At 36.1% G+C, this 18,782-nt stretch overlaps 1 protein-coding gene across 1 annotated transcript in view; it reads right to left on the bottom strand.

Moving 5' to 3' along the window:
* RERG (RAS like estrogen regulated growth inhibitor) overlaps positions 1-18,782 on the bottom strand; it is a 138,289-nt gene that overhangs the window by 14,724 nt on the left and 104,783 nt on the right. The window contains exon 3 of the mRNA XM_066355267.1: positions 1,273-1,329. Within this exon, the coding sequence (XP_066211364.1) occupies positions 1,273-1,329 (57 nt within the window). The remainder of the gene's footprint in view (positions 1-1,272; positions 1,330-18,782) is intronic.

Below are 18,782 nucleotides of genomic sequence, written 5' to 3'. Positions count from 1 at the left end.
AAAAAGAGAGTATTTACTTAGGTGGAACAAACAATAGATAATGATTTTGTACTAGTCAAATGCATTTGTGCCTCTCACTAAAGTAAGTTTCAGATAGAATACAATGTTAAAATTAAATAAACAATAAAATCACTCAATCCCCTTCCTTACCTGTTCAATTTTCCTTCATAGTACTTATAACTATTAACATGCATTTACATGTTTATTGGCTCTTCTTTCTTCACTAGACAATAAGCTCAAAAGAAGCGGAGCCTTTCTCTTTCCACTTATTAATTTATTCTCAGCACCTCGAATAATCTAACCCATAGAAAGCATTTAATAGATATTTGTTGAATGAATGAGTAAAGAGGCACAAGGGGGAGAAAGAGTTCTCTTTTAAACCTAACGTGTGGAACAACAACAACAACAACAACAACACACCAGCCTGAAAACAAAAATGCTGGGAATCACGTCTGACCATTTCATTATTCTGAGTAAAGCCATCTTGGCTTGAGACCCCGTGCCTGGGAGTAAAATAATGTATGTATTTCTTTCTTCCCCTGGATTTCAAAGTTGTTGCTCTTTAGGAAGGCAACTGGGGTCCCAAAGCATAACTAATAAAAGCTCAAAGGCTTTAGTCAGAGTAAAATCTGAAGCTTAACTTAAAGCCCATGGGTTTTTAGTGTCATGCTGAAGATAAGTAAATATACTCCTAATAAATACTCTGCTTTGGACTATGAAGAATAATGTGATAAACACTTCAAATATCAACATTATTGATACTTTCAGGACACATATATCAATATTTGCTTCTTTGTTTGAATTTTTTAAAATAGGTTTAAAGCAGATTCATTGTAGATAAGAAGGGAACACAATTTATTTATAAATTTTCCCAAAATCAGTATTCACAAGTTTTATTTTACTGTTCTACTCTCTTCAGCATATCACAATTCAACTAGCCATACCCCTCATCCAACTAGCCATGTCTACTGAATCCTCTGTCTACCACTGGAATGATACTGTGTTTCCTAAGGGAAGAGCATAATTTGTACCTACTTCCTTCTTGTTTCTGGTTTGATCTGATTTCGTCATCTACACATTAAAATCCTGCAGGGTTGTAAGCACAGACAGCATGCAACACACGTCCTGCTTCTTAGAGGAAGTCTTTGCATAATTCAAGAAAGCATTTCCAAGACATTTGCAAGGTGCTTAAAATATTGCAGAGAAAATGTCATTCTCTCTTTAGGGTCATCAACTTTGATTGGAGGGAGAAGGAAAGAAAATTTGACCTACCGAGGGTGGGATCATATTCCCAGATGAACCGTTTGGTCAGAAATCTCACAACAAGAGCTGTGGATAAAAAGAGCAACATTTCAACAAATTTGTTAATTTTTCTCACAGTTTTTATCCTTGCATTGAAACAGTCTATAAGATTCTATGTGTTATATTTTTCCATGGAATATAAACCCAAGTCATTTATTTATGTTTATTCAAATACTTTTTCAGTTCTATGCTGTGGTTTAAAAACTAGGTTTATTGTGCATTACTCAACAGCTTTGATTTGTTCCTTTTTTTAATATTTAAATTTTAATTAATTTGTTTATTTTTTAAGTGAGAGGAAGGAAGGTAGTGAGACAGACTCCTGCATGCACCCTGACCGGATCTACCTGTCAAGCCCTGTTTGGGGCTGATGCTCGAATCAACCGAGCTATCCTTCGCATCCAGGGCTGATGCTCGGAGGAACCGAGCCACTGGTCTGAGAAGCAGACAGTTGTTTTTCCTGTGTGCCCTGTCTGGGAATCAAGCCAGGATGTCCAGAAGCTGGGCCTGATGCTCTATTCATTGATCCAACTAGCCAGGGCCCAATTTGTTCCTTTAATCACAGGGTTAATAAAAAAGTTTAGTCAGAGAAATGGCAGAGTGAGAGATTCTACCAATTTCTCCCCTTGAAATTTCAACAAATTTAAAAACTAAACACAGAGGAAAAAAAAGTAAAACCCTAGGAGCACCCAAAATTTACACACACCAGACAAAGGTATGACTGGGTGAAAAAGTGGCTGAATATATAAGATGGAGGACAGGCATTTTGCTTTCCGTGCTGATCTGAGGTAGGGGCACTTTTGTTTGGAGTCAGGCGAAGAGGAGAGGCTGAACTAATAGGAATGGAGCTGAGTTAGGGTGGGCACCAAACAAAGGAAAGAACACACGGGCTCTGCCTGAAATCATGGACACTGGGCACGCACACAGGTGGTGGGATCCACCTAAAATTACCAGCAGAGGGTGCCTGCGTGGGCGGCACCAGCATCTTTGTGTATTCCTAGCAGCACTAGCGGCTTCATCACCAGCACGGGGAGCAAGCAGGCATGTGCCGAGGAACTTAGCCCAAGATTAAGGAAGTTGGGCACCTGTGTGAGCACCAGTGTCTTTGGGCACTCCCTGCTCCATGATCTCCAGCACAGGATGCACGCAGCGGTGCTAGGCTCCACCTAGCATCACGAGAATGGAAAGCAAGCAGATGCATGACAGCTGAGGTGCTTTGCCTAAGATCATTTTTAATGATGGTGCTCACGCAGATGCTCAACATTTAGTTGAGATGTACTGATATAACTAAATAAAATTAGTAGTTTTCTACTGAACTATAAATCATTAAGAATTATGATTAAAATGTTGGGCACCTGCGTGAGCACCAGCATTTTTGGGCACTGCGGCACCATGATCCCCAGCACTGGGCACCTGTGGGTTGGGGGGCATCAGCATCTTTAGACATTCCTGGCTTCACAATCTCCAGCTCTGGGAGCACACACGGGCCAAGACCCTTGGCCTGAGAATGCCAGGGTAGGGCACCTGAACAGTGGCTGCAACTATCTGTGTGCAGTCGTGGGAGCTGGACACACACGTGGCCTGTCATGGGCTACCAAGCAGCACAAGCAGGAAACGCCCATAGAGAGTAATACCACGGCATACTGAGGCATTTCAGATAAGCCTGCTGGCCCATAGCATTTTGCCTGTGTGTAACAAAAAGGAACTTGGTCCTTGATCTGTGCCCTGCCAGGCCTGCTCGCACTGGCGGCTCTGGTTCCCAATGCCTTCCTCAGAACTGTGCTTTGAGTGGCGTTAGAGGGGGGACTTGGTTGTGCATAGATTCCCTTGTTGCAAGGACAGTAGCTGAGGCAGACCCTACAGCTAAGTCTCCAGGCTGCTAGCTCTGGTGGGAGGGATGTGTGGAGAGGTGCTTTGAACTCTGAGACTCCCATTACTAGAGCCAGATAATTGCAAAGCTCTAAGAAGCTCCACCTGCCAACAGAACTGAGGAACAGTCTACATCATTGCCACAGTGACACACCAGAAGACCATTGCCCAAGAGCCGCACAGAGGTAAAACTCATAGTACAGTGCCACCTGCTAAAAAAAAAAGGAAGAAGCTACCTCTCAAAACCAGAAAAAAATTGCACTTTTGTTTTCAACAGTTTTTATCATTTTTACTTCTTTCATTTTTCTTTTTTTATTATTGTACTTTTGAACTACATTATCCACAGTTGTTACATTTTCATTCTTGTTTTTTGTATGAGTTTTATTTCAGGAACCTTTACTTCGGTTTTTTCTTTCTTTTTTCTTTTTCTTTCTCTTTGTTTTATATTTTATTTTCTGTCCTTTCTCTTTATTCTTCCTCCTCATTTCTTCTCCTTCATCATTTTTCTTCTTTTTTTTTGCTCTCATCCAATTGTCAGTTATCATCAAATTATTATATTTCGTAATTATATTTTTCTTTGTGACATTTTGCTTGTTTTTTTATTTCATTTTTTCTCTATTTTGTTATCTCTTCTCAGTTCCTACTCCTTGTTTTCTTTAGTTTTTGATCCACTTATCATTATAAAATTTTAATTTTTTTCACTGTATTTTTTCAACTTTTATTTTATTTTCTTAATTATCTCTTATTAGTGTTATTAACAATACCAGTCTCAAATGCCATTAAGAAAAAAGAAATCTGATATCATGGATAAAAAAGACAGATGTAGCTCAGATAAATAAAAAATCTCTAGAAAAAAATTCAATTACATGGAAACCTTAGAGATAAATGAAAGGGAATTCAAAATTGAAGTCCTAAAAATACTCTGTGAAATACAAGAAAGCTCTAAAAGGCAATTTAGTGAGCTCAGAAAACAATTTAATGAACAAAATGAATACTTCATCAAGGAAACTGAAACTATATAAAGTAAGCAAACAGAAATAAAAAACCTCAATACATAAACTTAAAAATAAGGTGACAAGCTTAGTTAATAAAACAGGCCAGATAGAAGAGAGAATTAGTGACATAGAAGACAGGCAACTAGAGATACTACAGAGAGAAGAAGGGAGAGACTCATGAATTTAAAAAAATGAGAAAGCTCTACAATTGTCTGACTCCATCAGAAAGAGCAATATAAGAATAATGGGTATATCAGAAGGAGGAGAGAAAAAGGAATGGAGAACATATTCAAACAAATAATCAATGAGAATTTCCATGGCCTGTGGAAAAAATTAGAGCCTCAAATCCAAGAAGCAAAAAGAACACCGAGTTACCATAACACAAACAGACCTACTCCAAGGCACATCATAATTAAATTATCACAAATGAATGACAAAGAAAATATCCTCAAGGCAGCCAGGAAAAGAAGACTACAACATATAAAGGAAGGCCCATTAGGTTATCATCAGATTTCTCAGCAGAAACTCTGCAAGCCAGAAGAGAGTAGACCTCAATATTTAAGGTACTGAAAGAGAGGAATTTCCATCCAAGAATACTATATCCATCGAAGGTTTCCTTTAACTATGAAGGGGAAATAAAAACATTCACAGATATAGAGATGAGAGATTTTATCACCAGAAAACTCCCACTTCAGGAAATACTAAAGGGGGTCATACAACCAGATACAAAAAACAAAACAAAAGAAAACAAAATCACAAGTAAAAGCTCCAATAAGAGCACAATAAAAACAAGAATAATCTGTGACAACAAAAACAAAAAAGGAAAAAAACCAAAAATTAGCAGTAACAAAGGAGGATGGAGTGCAGAAGCACTCATGAGATAATGGACTACAATGAATATGATATATATTCTTTAATTACCTCATGGTAACCACCTTTGAAAATACCAATAATGAAACACATGGCTTAAAAAAAGAAGAAACAGAGGAAAGAAGTATGGAATACAACCAAATAAAAACAAATGACAGAAAAACAAAAGAAACAAACCAAACAAGAAATACAGCTATTAGAAAGCATTACATAAAATGGCAATAGGAAGCCCTCAAGTTTCAATAATTACATTAATCATAAATGGATTGAACTCACCAATAAAAAGACACAGAATAGCAGAATGGATCAAAAAAGAAAATCCAACTATATGCTGCCTTCAAGAAACATATCTAGGAGACCTGAAGATGGCAGCGGAGTAGGCAACACACACACTCCCAGCTCACACCACCGAACTGGATTACAAACTAATTTAGGAACAATTAGCATAAAAAACCAACTATGGACTACAAGAACAGCTCTCAAAAACCAAGGAGCAAAGAAGAAGCCACAACAAACCTGGTAGGGAGCATCTGAATCTCCCCTGCTTACAGGAACAGAGGGGGGGGGAGTGAAGCTGAGATCCCAGAAGGGCTCTCACTCCAAGGAAAAGAACAGAAAATACTGCTCACAGCCACTTGCTTGGCGACAAGGGAATGAGGTGTGTTGAAAGGCCTGGTTTATCTTCCAAAAAGAAAGGAGGGAGAGAGAGAGAGAGAAAGAGAGAGAGAGAGAGAGAGAGTAAGACAGATAGAGAGGGGCAGAGGAATACAGGGAACAACCTGAGAAGCTGACTCATCCAGTGCTGGAGGTGGCCATAGCTGGAGGAGGGGTGATCCTTCCACAAAACAAAAGAATAAAGTGCTTCTGGGTCACAGATCTCCAGACATCTCTCCAGCTCCAATCAGTGCAACAATACACAACTGAAAACAAGAAGTGGGGAGGAGGGGCAGTAACTCAGGTCTCCATGGAGATCTGAGATACACCTCCCCCTACTGAAGCTGAGAAAACGCCCTGCCCCCAGAGAGACAAACTGGCAGAAGAGGACTTCAGAGTCTCAGGTTACACTCACCGCATTCATGGATACAGTTTCAAATAAGCCCCCTGCTGAGATAAGTAAACAAGACTATCACCTGATAAGAAAACAAACAAATCAAGACTTCAAAGCAGCCCAAATCAAAAAGTAGATTCAAATAATAGCTGGTACCAACCAAGAAGACCTAGAAATAACACAATTGAAAACTGGAGGCAGACAACACCAAGGCTAGACTCAACCAGCTCTACAAACAAAACACCCAAACACACAGACATAATGAGAAGTCAGAGAAGTGCAATCAAAATGAAACCTCCAGAAAATGAACTGAGTGATATAGAAATAACCAAACTTCCAGATGCAGAGTTCAAAATAATGATTGTAAGGTAGATTAGGGACCCTAGAACAACAATGGATGGTCATTATGAACACCTAAATAAAGAAATAACAAGTATAAAAAAGGATATTGAAATATTAAAAAAGAATCAGTCGGAGATGGCAAATACAATATCAGAAATGAAAAAACAATGGAAGGAATTAAAAACAGGAAGGATGGAGCTGAGGATCAAATCAATGAGTTGGAGGACAAGTAGAATGAAGGCATAAAAGCAGAGAAGAAAAAAGAAAAGAGACTCAAAAAGTCTGATGAAACTCTTGAAAGCTCTGTGACAACATGAAGAGAAATAACATCCATATCACAGGGGTTCCTGAAGAAGAAGAGAAAGAACAAGGGATAGAGATTTTCAAGTCATAGCCAAAAATTCCCCTAAATTAATACAGAAGAAACTCTCACAAGTTCAAGAAGCACGGAGAACTTCATTAAAGAGAAACCCAAAGAAACCTATACCAAGACACATCATAATTAAAATACCAAAGCTAAATGATAAAGAGAAAATATTAAAAGCTGCTAGAGAAAAAAAGGCTAACACCTACAAAGGAGCCCCCATAAGGATGACATCAGCCTTCTCAACAGAAACACTTGAGTCCAGAAGGGAATGGCAAGAAATATTCAAAGTAATGCAGAACAAGAACCTAAAACCAAGATTGCTTTATCCAGCAAGGTTATCATTTAAAATTAAAGGAGAAATAAAAAGCTTCCCAGATAAAAAAAAAAAAACTCAAGGAATTCATTACAACCAAACCAATGCTGCAGGAAATGTTAAGGGGCCTGTTGTAAACAGATCAAAGTGGAAAAAGAATATAGCAGAAAAGTAATACACCTTTAAAGAATAAAATGGCAATAAACAACTACATATCAATAATAACCTTAAATGTAAATGGATTAAATGATCCAATCAAAAGACATAGGGTAGCTGAATGGATAAGAAAATAGGACCCATACATATGCTGTCTACAAGAGACACACCTTAAAACAAAAGATGCACATAGACTGAAGGTAAAAGCATAGAAAAAAACATTTTATGCAAATGAAAATGAAAAAAAAAAGCTGGGGTAGCAATACTTATATCAGACAGAATGGACTTTAAAACAAAGGATATAGTAAGAGATAAAGAAGGCCACAACATAATGATAAAGGGAGCAATCCAACAGGAAGATACAACTATTATAAATATCTACGCACCTAATATAGGAGCACCTAAATATATAAAGCAGACTGATGGATATAAAGGGCGAGATCAACAGCAGTACTATAATAGTAGGGGATTTCAAAACCTCACTAACATCACTAGATAGATACTCAAAAAAGAAAATTAACAAAGAAACAGCAGACTTAAAGGACACATTAGATCAACTGGATTTAATAGATATCTTCAGAACTTTTCACCCTAAAGCAGCAGAATATACATTCTTTTCAAGTGCTCATGGTACATTCTGTAGGATAGACCATATATTAGGGCACAAAAGTGGTCTCAACAAATTTAAGAAGATTGAAATCATATCAAGCACTTTCTCTGATCACAACAGCATAAAACTAGAAATCAACCACAACAGAACTCAAAAATTCTCAAACACATGGAAACTAAATAGCAGGTTGTTAAATAAAAAATGGATTAAGAATGAGATCAAAGAAGAAATAAAAAATTCCTAGAAACAAACGATAATGAGCATATAACAACTCAAAATTTATGGGACACAGCAAAAGCAGTACTGAGAAGAAAGTTCATAGCACTACAGGCACACTTTTAGAAGCTAGAAAAAGCTCAAATAAACAACTTAACCCAGCATGTAAAGGAACTAGAAAAAGAACAGCAAGTAAAGCCCAAAAATAGTAGAAGGAAGAAAATAATAAAGATCAGAGCAGAAATAAATGACATAGAGGCTAAAGAAACAATACAGAGGATCAATGAAATTAGGAGCTGGTTCTTTGAAAAGGTAAACAAGATCGATGAACCTTTAACTAGAGTCACTAAGAAAAAAAGAGAGAGGACTCAAATAAAATAAGAAATGAGAGTAGAGAAATAACAACTGACACAACAGAAATATAAAATATTGTAAGAAAATACTATGAAGAACTGTATGCCAAAAACTAGACAACCTAGATGAAATGGACAAATTTCTTGAAACATACAATATTCCAAAAATCAATCTGGAAGAATTAGAAAACCTAAACAGACCAATTACAACAAATGAGATAGAAACAGTGATAAAAAAAACTCCCAACAAAGAAAAGTCCTGGGCCTGATGGCTTCACAAGTGAATTCTACCAAATATTCAAAGAAGAAATAACTCCTATCCTTCTCAAGCTATTTCAAAAAATTCAAGTGGAAGGAAGAATTCCAAGCTCCTTTTATGAGGTGAGCATAATTCTGATTCCAAAACCAGGCAAAGACAACACAAAGAAAAAAAAATTATAGGCCAATTTCCCTGATGAATCTAGATGCTAAAATCCTCAACAAAATATTAGCAAACTGGATCCAACAATATATGGAAAAAATCATACACCATGATCAAGTGGAATTTATTCTTGGGAGGCAAGGCTGGTACAATATTTGCAAATCAATCAATGTGATTCATAACATAAACAAAAGGAAGGAGAAAAACCACATGGTAATTTCAATAGAAAAAAGCATTTGATAAAATCCAGCACCCATTCATGATCAAAACTCTCAGCAAAGTGGGAATACAGGGAACATACTTCAACATGAATAAAGCCACCTATGGCAAACCCACAGCCAACATCATACTCAATGGACAAAAATTAAAAGCAATTCCCTTAAGATCAGGAACAAGGCAGAGGTGCCCCCTTTCACCACTGTTATTCAACATAGTCCTGGAAGTCCTAGCCATAGCAATCAGACAAGAAGAAGAAATAAAAGACATTCAAGTTGGAAAAAAAGAAGTAAAACTATCATTATTTGCAGATGATATGATATTGTATATAGAAAACCCTAAAGTCTCAGTCAAAAAATTACTGGACCTAATAAATGAATTCAGCAAAGTGGCAGGATATATAATTAATACTCAAAAATCAGAGGCATTTTTATACACCAACAACGAACACTCAGAAAAAGAAATTAAGGAAACAATCCCCTTTACAATTACAACCAAAAAAAATCAAATTTCTAGGAGTAAATTTAACCAAGGAGACTAAAGACTTGTACTTGGAAAATTATAAAACATTGATAAAAGAAATCAAGGAAGATACAAACAAGTGGAAGCATATACCATGCTCATGGTTAGGAAGAAGAAACATCATTAAAATGTTTATATTACCCAAAGCAATTTATAAATTCAATGCAATACCAATTAAAATACCAATGACATACTTTAAAGATATAGATCACATATTCCAAAAATTTATATGGAACCAAAAGAGAACACGAATAGCCTCAGCAATCTTAAAAAAGAAGACTAAAGTGGGAGGTATAACACTTCCTATATATCAAGTTATACTACAAGGCCTTTGTACTCAAAACAGCCTGGTACTGAAATAAGGACAGGCATATAGATCAATGGAACAGAACAGAGAACCCAGAAATAAACCCACAGCTCTATGGACAACTGATATTTGACAAAGGAGGAAAGGGCATACAATGGAGTAAAGATAGCCTCTTTAATAAATGGTGTTGGGCAAATTGGACAGCTACCTACAAAAAAATGAAACTAGACCACCAACTTACACCATTCAAAACAATAAACTCAAAATTGATAAAAGACTTAAATGTAAGCTGTGAAACCATATGCATCTTAGAAGAAAACATAGGCAGTAAGCTTTCTGACATCTCTCGCAGCAATATATTTGCTGATTTATCTCCACGGGCAAGTGAAATAAAGACAGGATAAACAAATGGGACTATATCAAACTAAAAAGCTTTTGCACAGCTAAAGACAATAAGAGCAGAATAAAAGGACAAACTACACAATGGGAGAACATATTTGACAATACATCTGATAAGGGGTTAATAACCAAAATTTATAAAGAACTTGTAAATCTCAACACCAGGAAGACAAACAATCCAATCCAAAAATGGGCAAAAGAAATAAATAGACACTTTTCCAAAGAGGACATACAGATGGCCAATAGGCATATGAAAAAATGTTCAACATCACTAATCATTAGAGAAATGCAAATTAAAACCACAATGAGATATCACCTCACACCAGTCAGAATGGTGCTCATCAACAAAACCACACATAATAAGTGCTGGCGAGGATGTGGAGAAAAGGGAACCCTCCTGCACTTCTGGTGGGAATGTAGACTGGTGCAGCCACTGTGGAAAACAGTATGGAGATTCTTCAAAAAATTAAAAATCAAACTGCCTTTTGACCCAGCTATCCCATTTTTAGGAATATACGCTAAGAACACCATAGAACTGTTCCAAAAGGAGAAATGCACTCCCATGTTTATGGCAGCATTGTTCACAATAGTGAAGATCTGGAAAAAGCCCAAGTGTCTGTCAGTGGACAAGTGGATCAAAAAGCTTTGGTACATATATACTATGGAATATTACTCAGTCATAAGAAATGATGACATCGGATCATTTACAATAACATGGATGGAACTTGATAACATTATACAGAGTGAAATAAGTAAATCAGAAAAAACTAAGAACTATATGAATTCATACATAGATGGGACATAAAAATGAGACTCAGAGACATGGACAAGAATGTGATGTTAACGGGGGGGTGGGTGTGGAAGGAGAGAGAGGGGGTGGGAGGAGGGGAGGGGCACAAAGAAAACCAGATAGAAGGTGACGGAATACAACTTGACTTTCGGTGAGGGGTATGCAACATAATCAAATATCAAAATAATCTGGAGATGTTTTCTCAGAACATATGTACCCTGATTTATCAATGTCACTGCATTATAATTTAAAAAAAGAAACATATCTAAGCTACAAGGATAAAAATAGACTCAAAGTGAAAGGCTGGAAAACGATTCTCCAACCAAATAATATCCAAAGAAAAATAGGTGTAGCCATACTGATATCTAACAATGCTGACTAGAAGACAACAAAGGTAATCAGAGACAAAGATGGTCATTTCATAATGATAAAAGGGACATTAAATTAAGAAAATATAACACTTCTTAATATATATACACCAAACCAAGGAGCACCAAAGTATATGTTAGTATCTACTAACTGATCTGAAAATAAAAACCAGCAAAAATACAATTATACTTGTAGACCTCAATATGCCATTGATGACTCTTCATCCAAACAGAAAATGAATAAAGAAATATTGGCCTTAAACAAAACACTAGAACAATTGGATATGACAGATATCTACAGGACATTTCATCCCAAAACATCAGAGTATACATTTTTCTCCAGTGTACATGGTACATTCTCAAGAACTGACCATATGCTGGGACACAAAACTAACATCAACAAATTCAGAAAGACTGAAATTATACCAAGCATATTCTCTGATCATAAAGCTTTGAAACTAGAATTCAACTTCATAAAAGAAGGAAACAAACCCACAAAAATGTGGAAATTAAACAACACACTTCTAAAAAATGACTGGGTCAAAGAAGAAACAAAAGCAGAGATAAAAAGATATATACAAACAAAAATGACTGCACAACATAGCAGAATCTCTGGGATGCAGCAAAAGCAGTAATAAGACAGAAGTTTATATCATTACAGGCTTATATGAACAAATAAGAGAGAGCCCATGTAAACAACTTAATATTACATCTTAAAGAACTAGAAAAAGAAGAACAAAGGCAATCCAAAACCAGTAGAACAAATAATAAAAATTAGGGAAGAAAAAAATTAAATAGAGAACAGAAAAACTATAGAAAGAATCAATAAAACAAGTAGCTGGTTCTTTGAAAAGATCAACAAAATTGACAAACCCTTGGCAAGACTTACTAAGGAAAGAAGAGAAAGGACTCATATAAAAAAAATCCAAAATGAAGGAGGAGAAATCACCACAGATATCATAGATATACAAAGTATTATTATGGAATACTATGAAAAACTATATGCCACCAAATTTAACAATCTAGAAGAAATGGATAAATTCCTAAAACAATATAATCTTCCTAGACTGAATCATGAAGAAGTAGAAAGCCTAAACAGACCCATAAGCAGGGAGGAAATAGAAACAACTATCAAAAACCTCCCAAAAAATAAAAGTCCAGGGCAGATGATTATACTAGTGAATTCTATCAAACATTCAAAGATTTGGTTCCTATCCTACTCAAAGTCTTCCAAATAATTGAAGAAGAAGCAATACTTCCAAAGACATTATATGAGCCCAACATAACCCTCATACCAAAACCTGGTGAGGACAACACACACAAAAAAAACTACAGACCAGTGTCTCTAATGAATATAGATGCAAAAATACTAAACAAAATACTAGCAAAACAAATACAACACATTAAAAAAATAATTCACCATGATCAAGTGGGATTCATTCCAGAATCACAAGGATGGTTCAACATATGTAAAACAATTAACATAATACAACGTATCAACAAAACAAAGAACAAAAACCATATGGTCCTATCAATAGATGCAGAAAAGGCATTTGATAAAATACAACATCATTTTATGTTTAAAACAAAATGGGTATAGATGAAAAATATCTCAACATAATAAAGGCCATTTATGACAAACCATCAGCTAACATCATATTAAATGGCAAAAAACTGAAAACTTTTCCTCTAAAATCAGGAACAAGACAAGTTGCCCACTCTCTCCATCTTATTCAACATAGTGCTGGAGGTTCTAGCCAGAGCAATCAGACAAGAGAAAGAAATAAAAGGCATTCATAGTGGGAAAGAAGAAGTAAAGATTTAACTTTTTGCAGAGGATATGATTCTGTATATAGAAAACCCCAAAGACTTCATATAAAGACTATTAGAAACAATAAACCAATGCAGCAAGGTTGCAGGATACTAGGTTAACATACAGAAGTCAATTGCTTTCTTATATGCCAACAATGAAACATCAGAAAATGAACTCAAAAAAATAATCCCTTTTACGGTTGCAACAAAAAATATAAAATACCTATGAATACACATAACAAACAATGTAAAGGACCTATACAATGAAAACTACAAAGCATTGTTAAAGGAAATTGAAAAAGACACAATGAAATGGAAAAATATTCCTTGTCATTGTGGAATAATAGAAAGAATAAATATATTAAAATGACCATATTACCCAAAGCAATATACAAATTTAATGCAATTTCCATCAAAATTCCAATGCTATTTTTTAAAGAAATGGAACAAAAAATCATCAGGTTTATATGGAACCATAAAAAACCCTAAATAGCCAAAGTAATTCTAAGGAAAAAAAAAGTGAAGCTGTGGGCATTACAATACCTGACTTCAAATTATACTACAGAGCCATGATAATCAAAACAGCATGGTATTGGCAGAAAAATAGACACTAAACCAAAGGAACATAATAGAGAGCCCAGAAATAAAACCATATATATGTGGTGAAATCATCTTTTATAAAGGAGCCAAAAACACACAATGGAGAAAAGAAAACCTCTTCAATAAATGGTGCTGGGAAAATTGGAAAGCCACGTGCAAAAGAATGAAACTTAACTATGGTGTGTCTCCTTGTACAAAAATTAATTCTAAATGGATCAAAGGCCTAAATATAGAATCTGAAACAATAAAAAGAGAAAACGTAGGTACTAAACTCATGGACCTTGGCCATAGAGATCATTTTATGAATTTGACTCCAAAGGGAAGGGAAGTAAAGGCAAAGATAATTGAATGGGACTACATCAGACTAAGAAGCTTTTGCACAGTAAAAGAAACTGACAACAAAACAAACAGCCAACTAAATGGGAGATGATATTTTGAACAACAGCTCAGATAAGGGGCTAATATCCAAAATATACAAAGAACTCACAAAACTCAACAACAAACACACAAACAAGCCAATAAAAAAATGGGAAGAGGACATGAACAGACACTTCTCCCAGGAAGAAATACAAATGGCCAATAGATATATGAAAAGATGATCATCTTCACTAGCTATTAAAGAAATGCAAATCCAAACTACAATGAGATACCACTTCATACCTGTTAGATTAGCTATTATCAACAAGACAGGTAATAATAAGTGTTGGAGAGGCTGTGGAGAAAAAGGAAACCTCATCCACTGTTGGTGGGAATGTAAAGTAGTACAATCATTATGGAAGAAAGTATGATGGTTCCTCAAAAAATTAAGAATAAGCCCTGGCTGGTTGGCTCAGTGGTAGAGCGTCAGCCTGGCGTGTGGGGGACCCGGGTTCGATTCCCTGCCAGGGCACACAGGAGAAGCGCCCATTTGCTTCTCCACCCCCCCCCCCCCTTCCTCTCTGTCTCTCTCTTCTCCTCCCGCAGCCAAGGCTCCATTGGAGCAAAGATGGCCTGGGCGCTGGGGATGGCTCCTTGGCCTCTGCCCCAGGCGCTAGAGTGGCTCTGGTCGCAGCAGAGCGATGCCCCGGAGGGGCAGAGCATCGCCCCCTGGTGGGCAGAGCGTCGCCCCTGGTGGGCGTGCCGGGTGGATCCCGGTCAGGCACATGCGGGAGTCTGTCTGACTGTCTCTCCCCGTTTCCAGCTTCAGAAAAATACAAAATAAATAAATAAATAAATAAATTAAGAATAAAACTACCATGTGACCCAGCAATCCCTCTACTGGGTATATACCTCTAAACTCAAAATCATTGGTACGTAAAGACACATGCAGACCCATGTTCATCGCAGCATTGTTCACAGTGGCCAAGACATGAAAACAACCAAAAAGCCCTTCAATAGATGACTGGATAAAGAAGATGTGGCACATATACACTATGGAATACTACTCAGCCATAAGAAATGATGACCTTGGGTCATTTACGACATAGATAGATAACATTATGAGTGAAATAAGTAAATCAGAAAAAACTAAGAATGTATGATTCCATACATAGGTGGGACACAAAATTGAGACTAATGGACACAGATAAGAGTGCAGTGGTTACCAGGGGGAGGGGAAGGGAGGAGAAGGATAAGGTGGTGGGAGGGGAGGGGCATAAAGCAAACCAAATGAAAGGTGATGGAGGACGATTTGACTTTGGGTGATGGGTATACAACATAAACGAATGTCAAAATGATCTGGAGATGTTTTCTCTAAATCTATGTGCTCTAATTGACCAATGTCACCCCGTTAAAATTAATTGTCTAAATAAAACTATTAAAATTAAAATAAAATAAAGAATCACTTTTCTCTGACAAAAAAAAGTTTAAAACATCACAATGTAAAAATGTTTACATGTAAGATTTTTAGAGAAAGAATGCATCCCAACATGAAGCATCACAACTCCGGTGTCTAAAGTGATAATGATTGATAAATGTGAGTTTAAAATATGATATATTTTTTCCTGTAATGAAAAGACCATTATTAGCTGGTTATTTATAAAAAATATTCCAAATTAAGAATTTTATTAGTGACTCATTAAAGCTCATTAGAAATAATGTTGCTGAAATACTTAAAGTCAGGGTCAAGATCTGGAACTGTGCTAAGCACTTCACTTGAATAATCTCCTCAATCCTTACTTCATTCTTAGAAGGCAAGTATAAAAAAAAATCAGTCCCATTTTCCAGATAACAAAACTGAGGTTCTGAGAGGTTATCTAACTTAACTGAGCTCACCTACCTTGTTAGTGGCTGATTGAGGATCTTCATCCAGGAAGTCTGTTTCCAAAGCCTGTAATTTATCCATTGTATTCAAGTAAATTTAAGACCTAGACTATGTGATTAATATTTAACCAGAAGATGGGTCAGAAAAAAAGAAGTGCTGAGATATGTGGACTTTATTGTCCTTAAAAATGGGAGGAGGGTGAGGGGGGATAGATGGTGATGGAGCGAGATTTGACTTGGGTGGTAAATACACTGTATAGTGTGTATGGATGTGTTGAGAATTGTGCTGCTGAAACCTGTATAATTTTGTTGATCAGTGTCACCCCAATAAATTCAATAACAAATAAATGAGAAACAGGCTGAACATTTTTTATACTTGTTTTTTAGTTGAAAACAGTGATTCTTAATGTTTTCAATAATTTTTTTTGGAGTGTCATAGACACTTTAAAAAGCAATGAAAGCTTTGGATCCTATTTTCTGGAAAAAAATGATTATACACACAGTTTAGCATATCATTTCAGGTGGCTCACGAGAAAGACCGCCAGGAGGGTCTTTCTGGGATCCCACTGATCCTACCTAAAGAATCAATGTCTGTCATATTTTATACTTTAAAATATATTTATTATTGATTATTTTTATAGGACATTTTATGGAAATGCCCTATATGGAGTAGTCTAAAGATACTCCTTAAAGAAATAAGACTAGTTCATTGAAACATGCTCTCGGTCCTTATCTACTGCCTGTGTTAAAGTCAACAGAGGTCTAGGCTACTAACATGGTGTCTTATATGAGAGATCATAGTACACGTTGCAATGAGAACCTCGTAAAACAGACCACAAACATATATGGTTTGGCTGGAGACTAAAAGTAGCAACGTTGTTTCTAATTACAGAGTGTAAGGCTGGATTTGAGCCAAAATTTTTGCAGTGCCTGAAGTAGCAAGTCACTGACCTTATGATACTTCCCACAGTGAGCACACTGTAGTTTTATCTGCAACTTTGTCACTGTTCACTCCCTGAAACAGTCTTTTTTTTTCTCATGTAGTAAGTAGTAAGCACGAGGTATATTTTTCTAATTTTAAATGAGCAGCATCAATAAACATAACTATCTGCAATATTCAGTTTCATCTTTTGTTAGAATATGTAGTTTTTGTTTTTGTTTTTTTATTTATTTTTTTTATTTTTCTGAAGTTGGAAACGGGGAGGCAGTCAGACAGACTCCCGTATGCGCCCGACAGGGATCCACCCGGCATGCCCATCAGAGGGTGATTAGCTGCGGGAGGGGAAGAGAGAGACAGAGAGGAAGGAGAGGGGGAGGGGTGGAGAAGCAGATAGGCGCTTCTCCTATGTGCCCTGGCCAGGAACCAAACTCGGGACCCCCGCACACCAGGCCGACGCTCTACCACTGAGCCAACAGGCCAGGGCTAGAATATGTAGTTTTAATGCTAAAGTTACAACCTAGAAAAATGCATTTATCTGGCATTTTCAAGCAATGCACTATTAAAATTAACAAATTTTTTTTTTTTACATAACTAACGTTGGAAGTACCCTAAGTGCAAGACCATTAAACCTTTAATTATTTCTCAAAGAAATGTTTCTAAAATGTATTAGACACTCCAGTGCCTTTCACAACTGAGAACACTGAATGTAATTGAGTCATTTTTAAATGTCGGGATCTTAGTTAAGAAACTTGATTACAGCCCTGTGCAGTTATGTGGCAATATTTTTAGAAGCTGCAGAGTGGTTGAGCAAAAGAGACAAAAAAACAACAAATGCCAGAGAGCTAGGGCTTTAAATATTTTTAGTTTTTGAATATATATGGACATACATTTTTATTTTAATATACACATAAATATAATGTATTTTTCCGCCCTCAAATACCATAGCTTTAACTTTATTGCTACAGTCACCGAGACTCTCTAGTAAGCTATTTCTTCATCTACTTTGTTACTTTTGTTATTCCAAAAACTGATAATCCATATATAAACAAGCTTATTAGAATTTTGTCTGATATTGGAGTAAATTAGCTCTGGGCTTTTTTTCTAAGGAATTTGTTCTGTTGATATAAACATGATTCTGGTCTACCTTTGAGATATGACATTTGTTGTTGGTAAGTGGTTCCTGTTGATTTCTGGGTTATTGGCTCAGTTTGAATAGCCCGCTTTCAGGCAGGACAGTGTTGCTGGGGCATAACCAACCAAATCATTATAAACATTTTTTATATTCTTTTTTAAAAAGTCACACATCATTATTTGATGGTTGCTTTGACAACAGAATCTTACATTTGTTAAAAAATTTAATCTATTTCAAGTGCATTAAAAAACATAAAAATCAATTTTATGAATTGACATGTCATATGTCCCTTCTTTGAAGATGTATTTTCGTCACTCTCACACAAATTATTTATGGAAAAGATAAAACATGTTTTCTACTTTTAGTTTTTAAGTAATATTTTAATTTAAATTATTAGTCTAAAGAATGAAAATAATTTTACATCTGTTGATGTGACATCTGTTAAAGGCACTATTGTTATTTAAATCATGACTGAGATGCATAGGTGACATTTCACTATTTACTCATCTAATTATAAAATTTCACCAGTGTTATTTAGTCCCCGATTTTATCATAATTTTATTATGGCATACAATTTTCATATGTGATACACCCTA

This window comes from Saccopteryx leptura, chromosome 1, assembly GCF_036850995.1.
Source record: "Saccopteryx leptura isolate mSacLep1 chromosome 1, mSacLep1_pri_phased_curated, whole genome shotgun sequence".
Taxonomy (NCBI): Eukaryota; Metazoa; Chordata; class Mammalia; order Chiroptera; family Emballonuridae; genus Saccopteryx; species Saccopteryx leptura.
The sequence above is the reverse complement of the archived record's forward strand: the minus strand, read 5'-3'. Positions and strand labels throughout refer to the sequence as shown.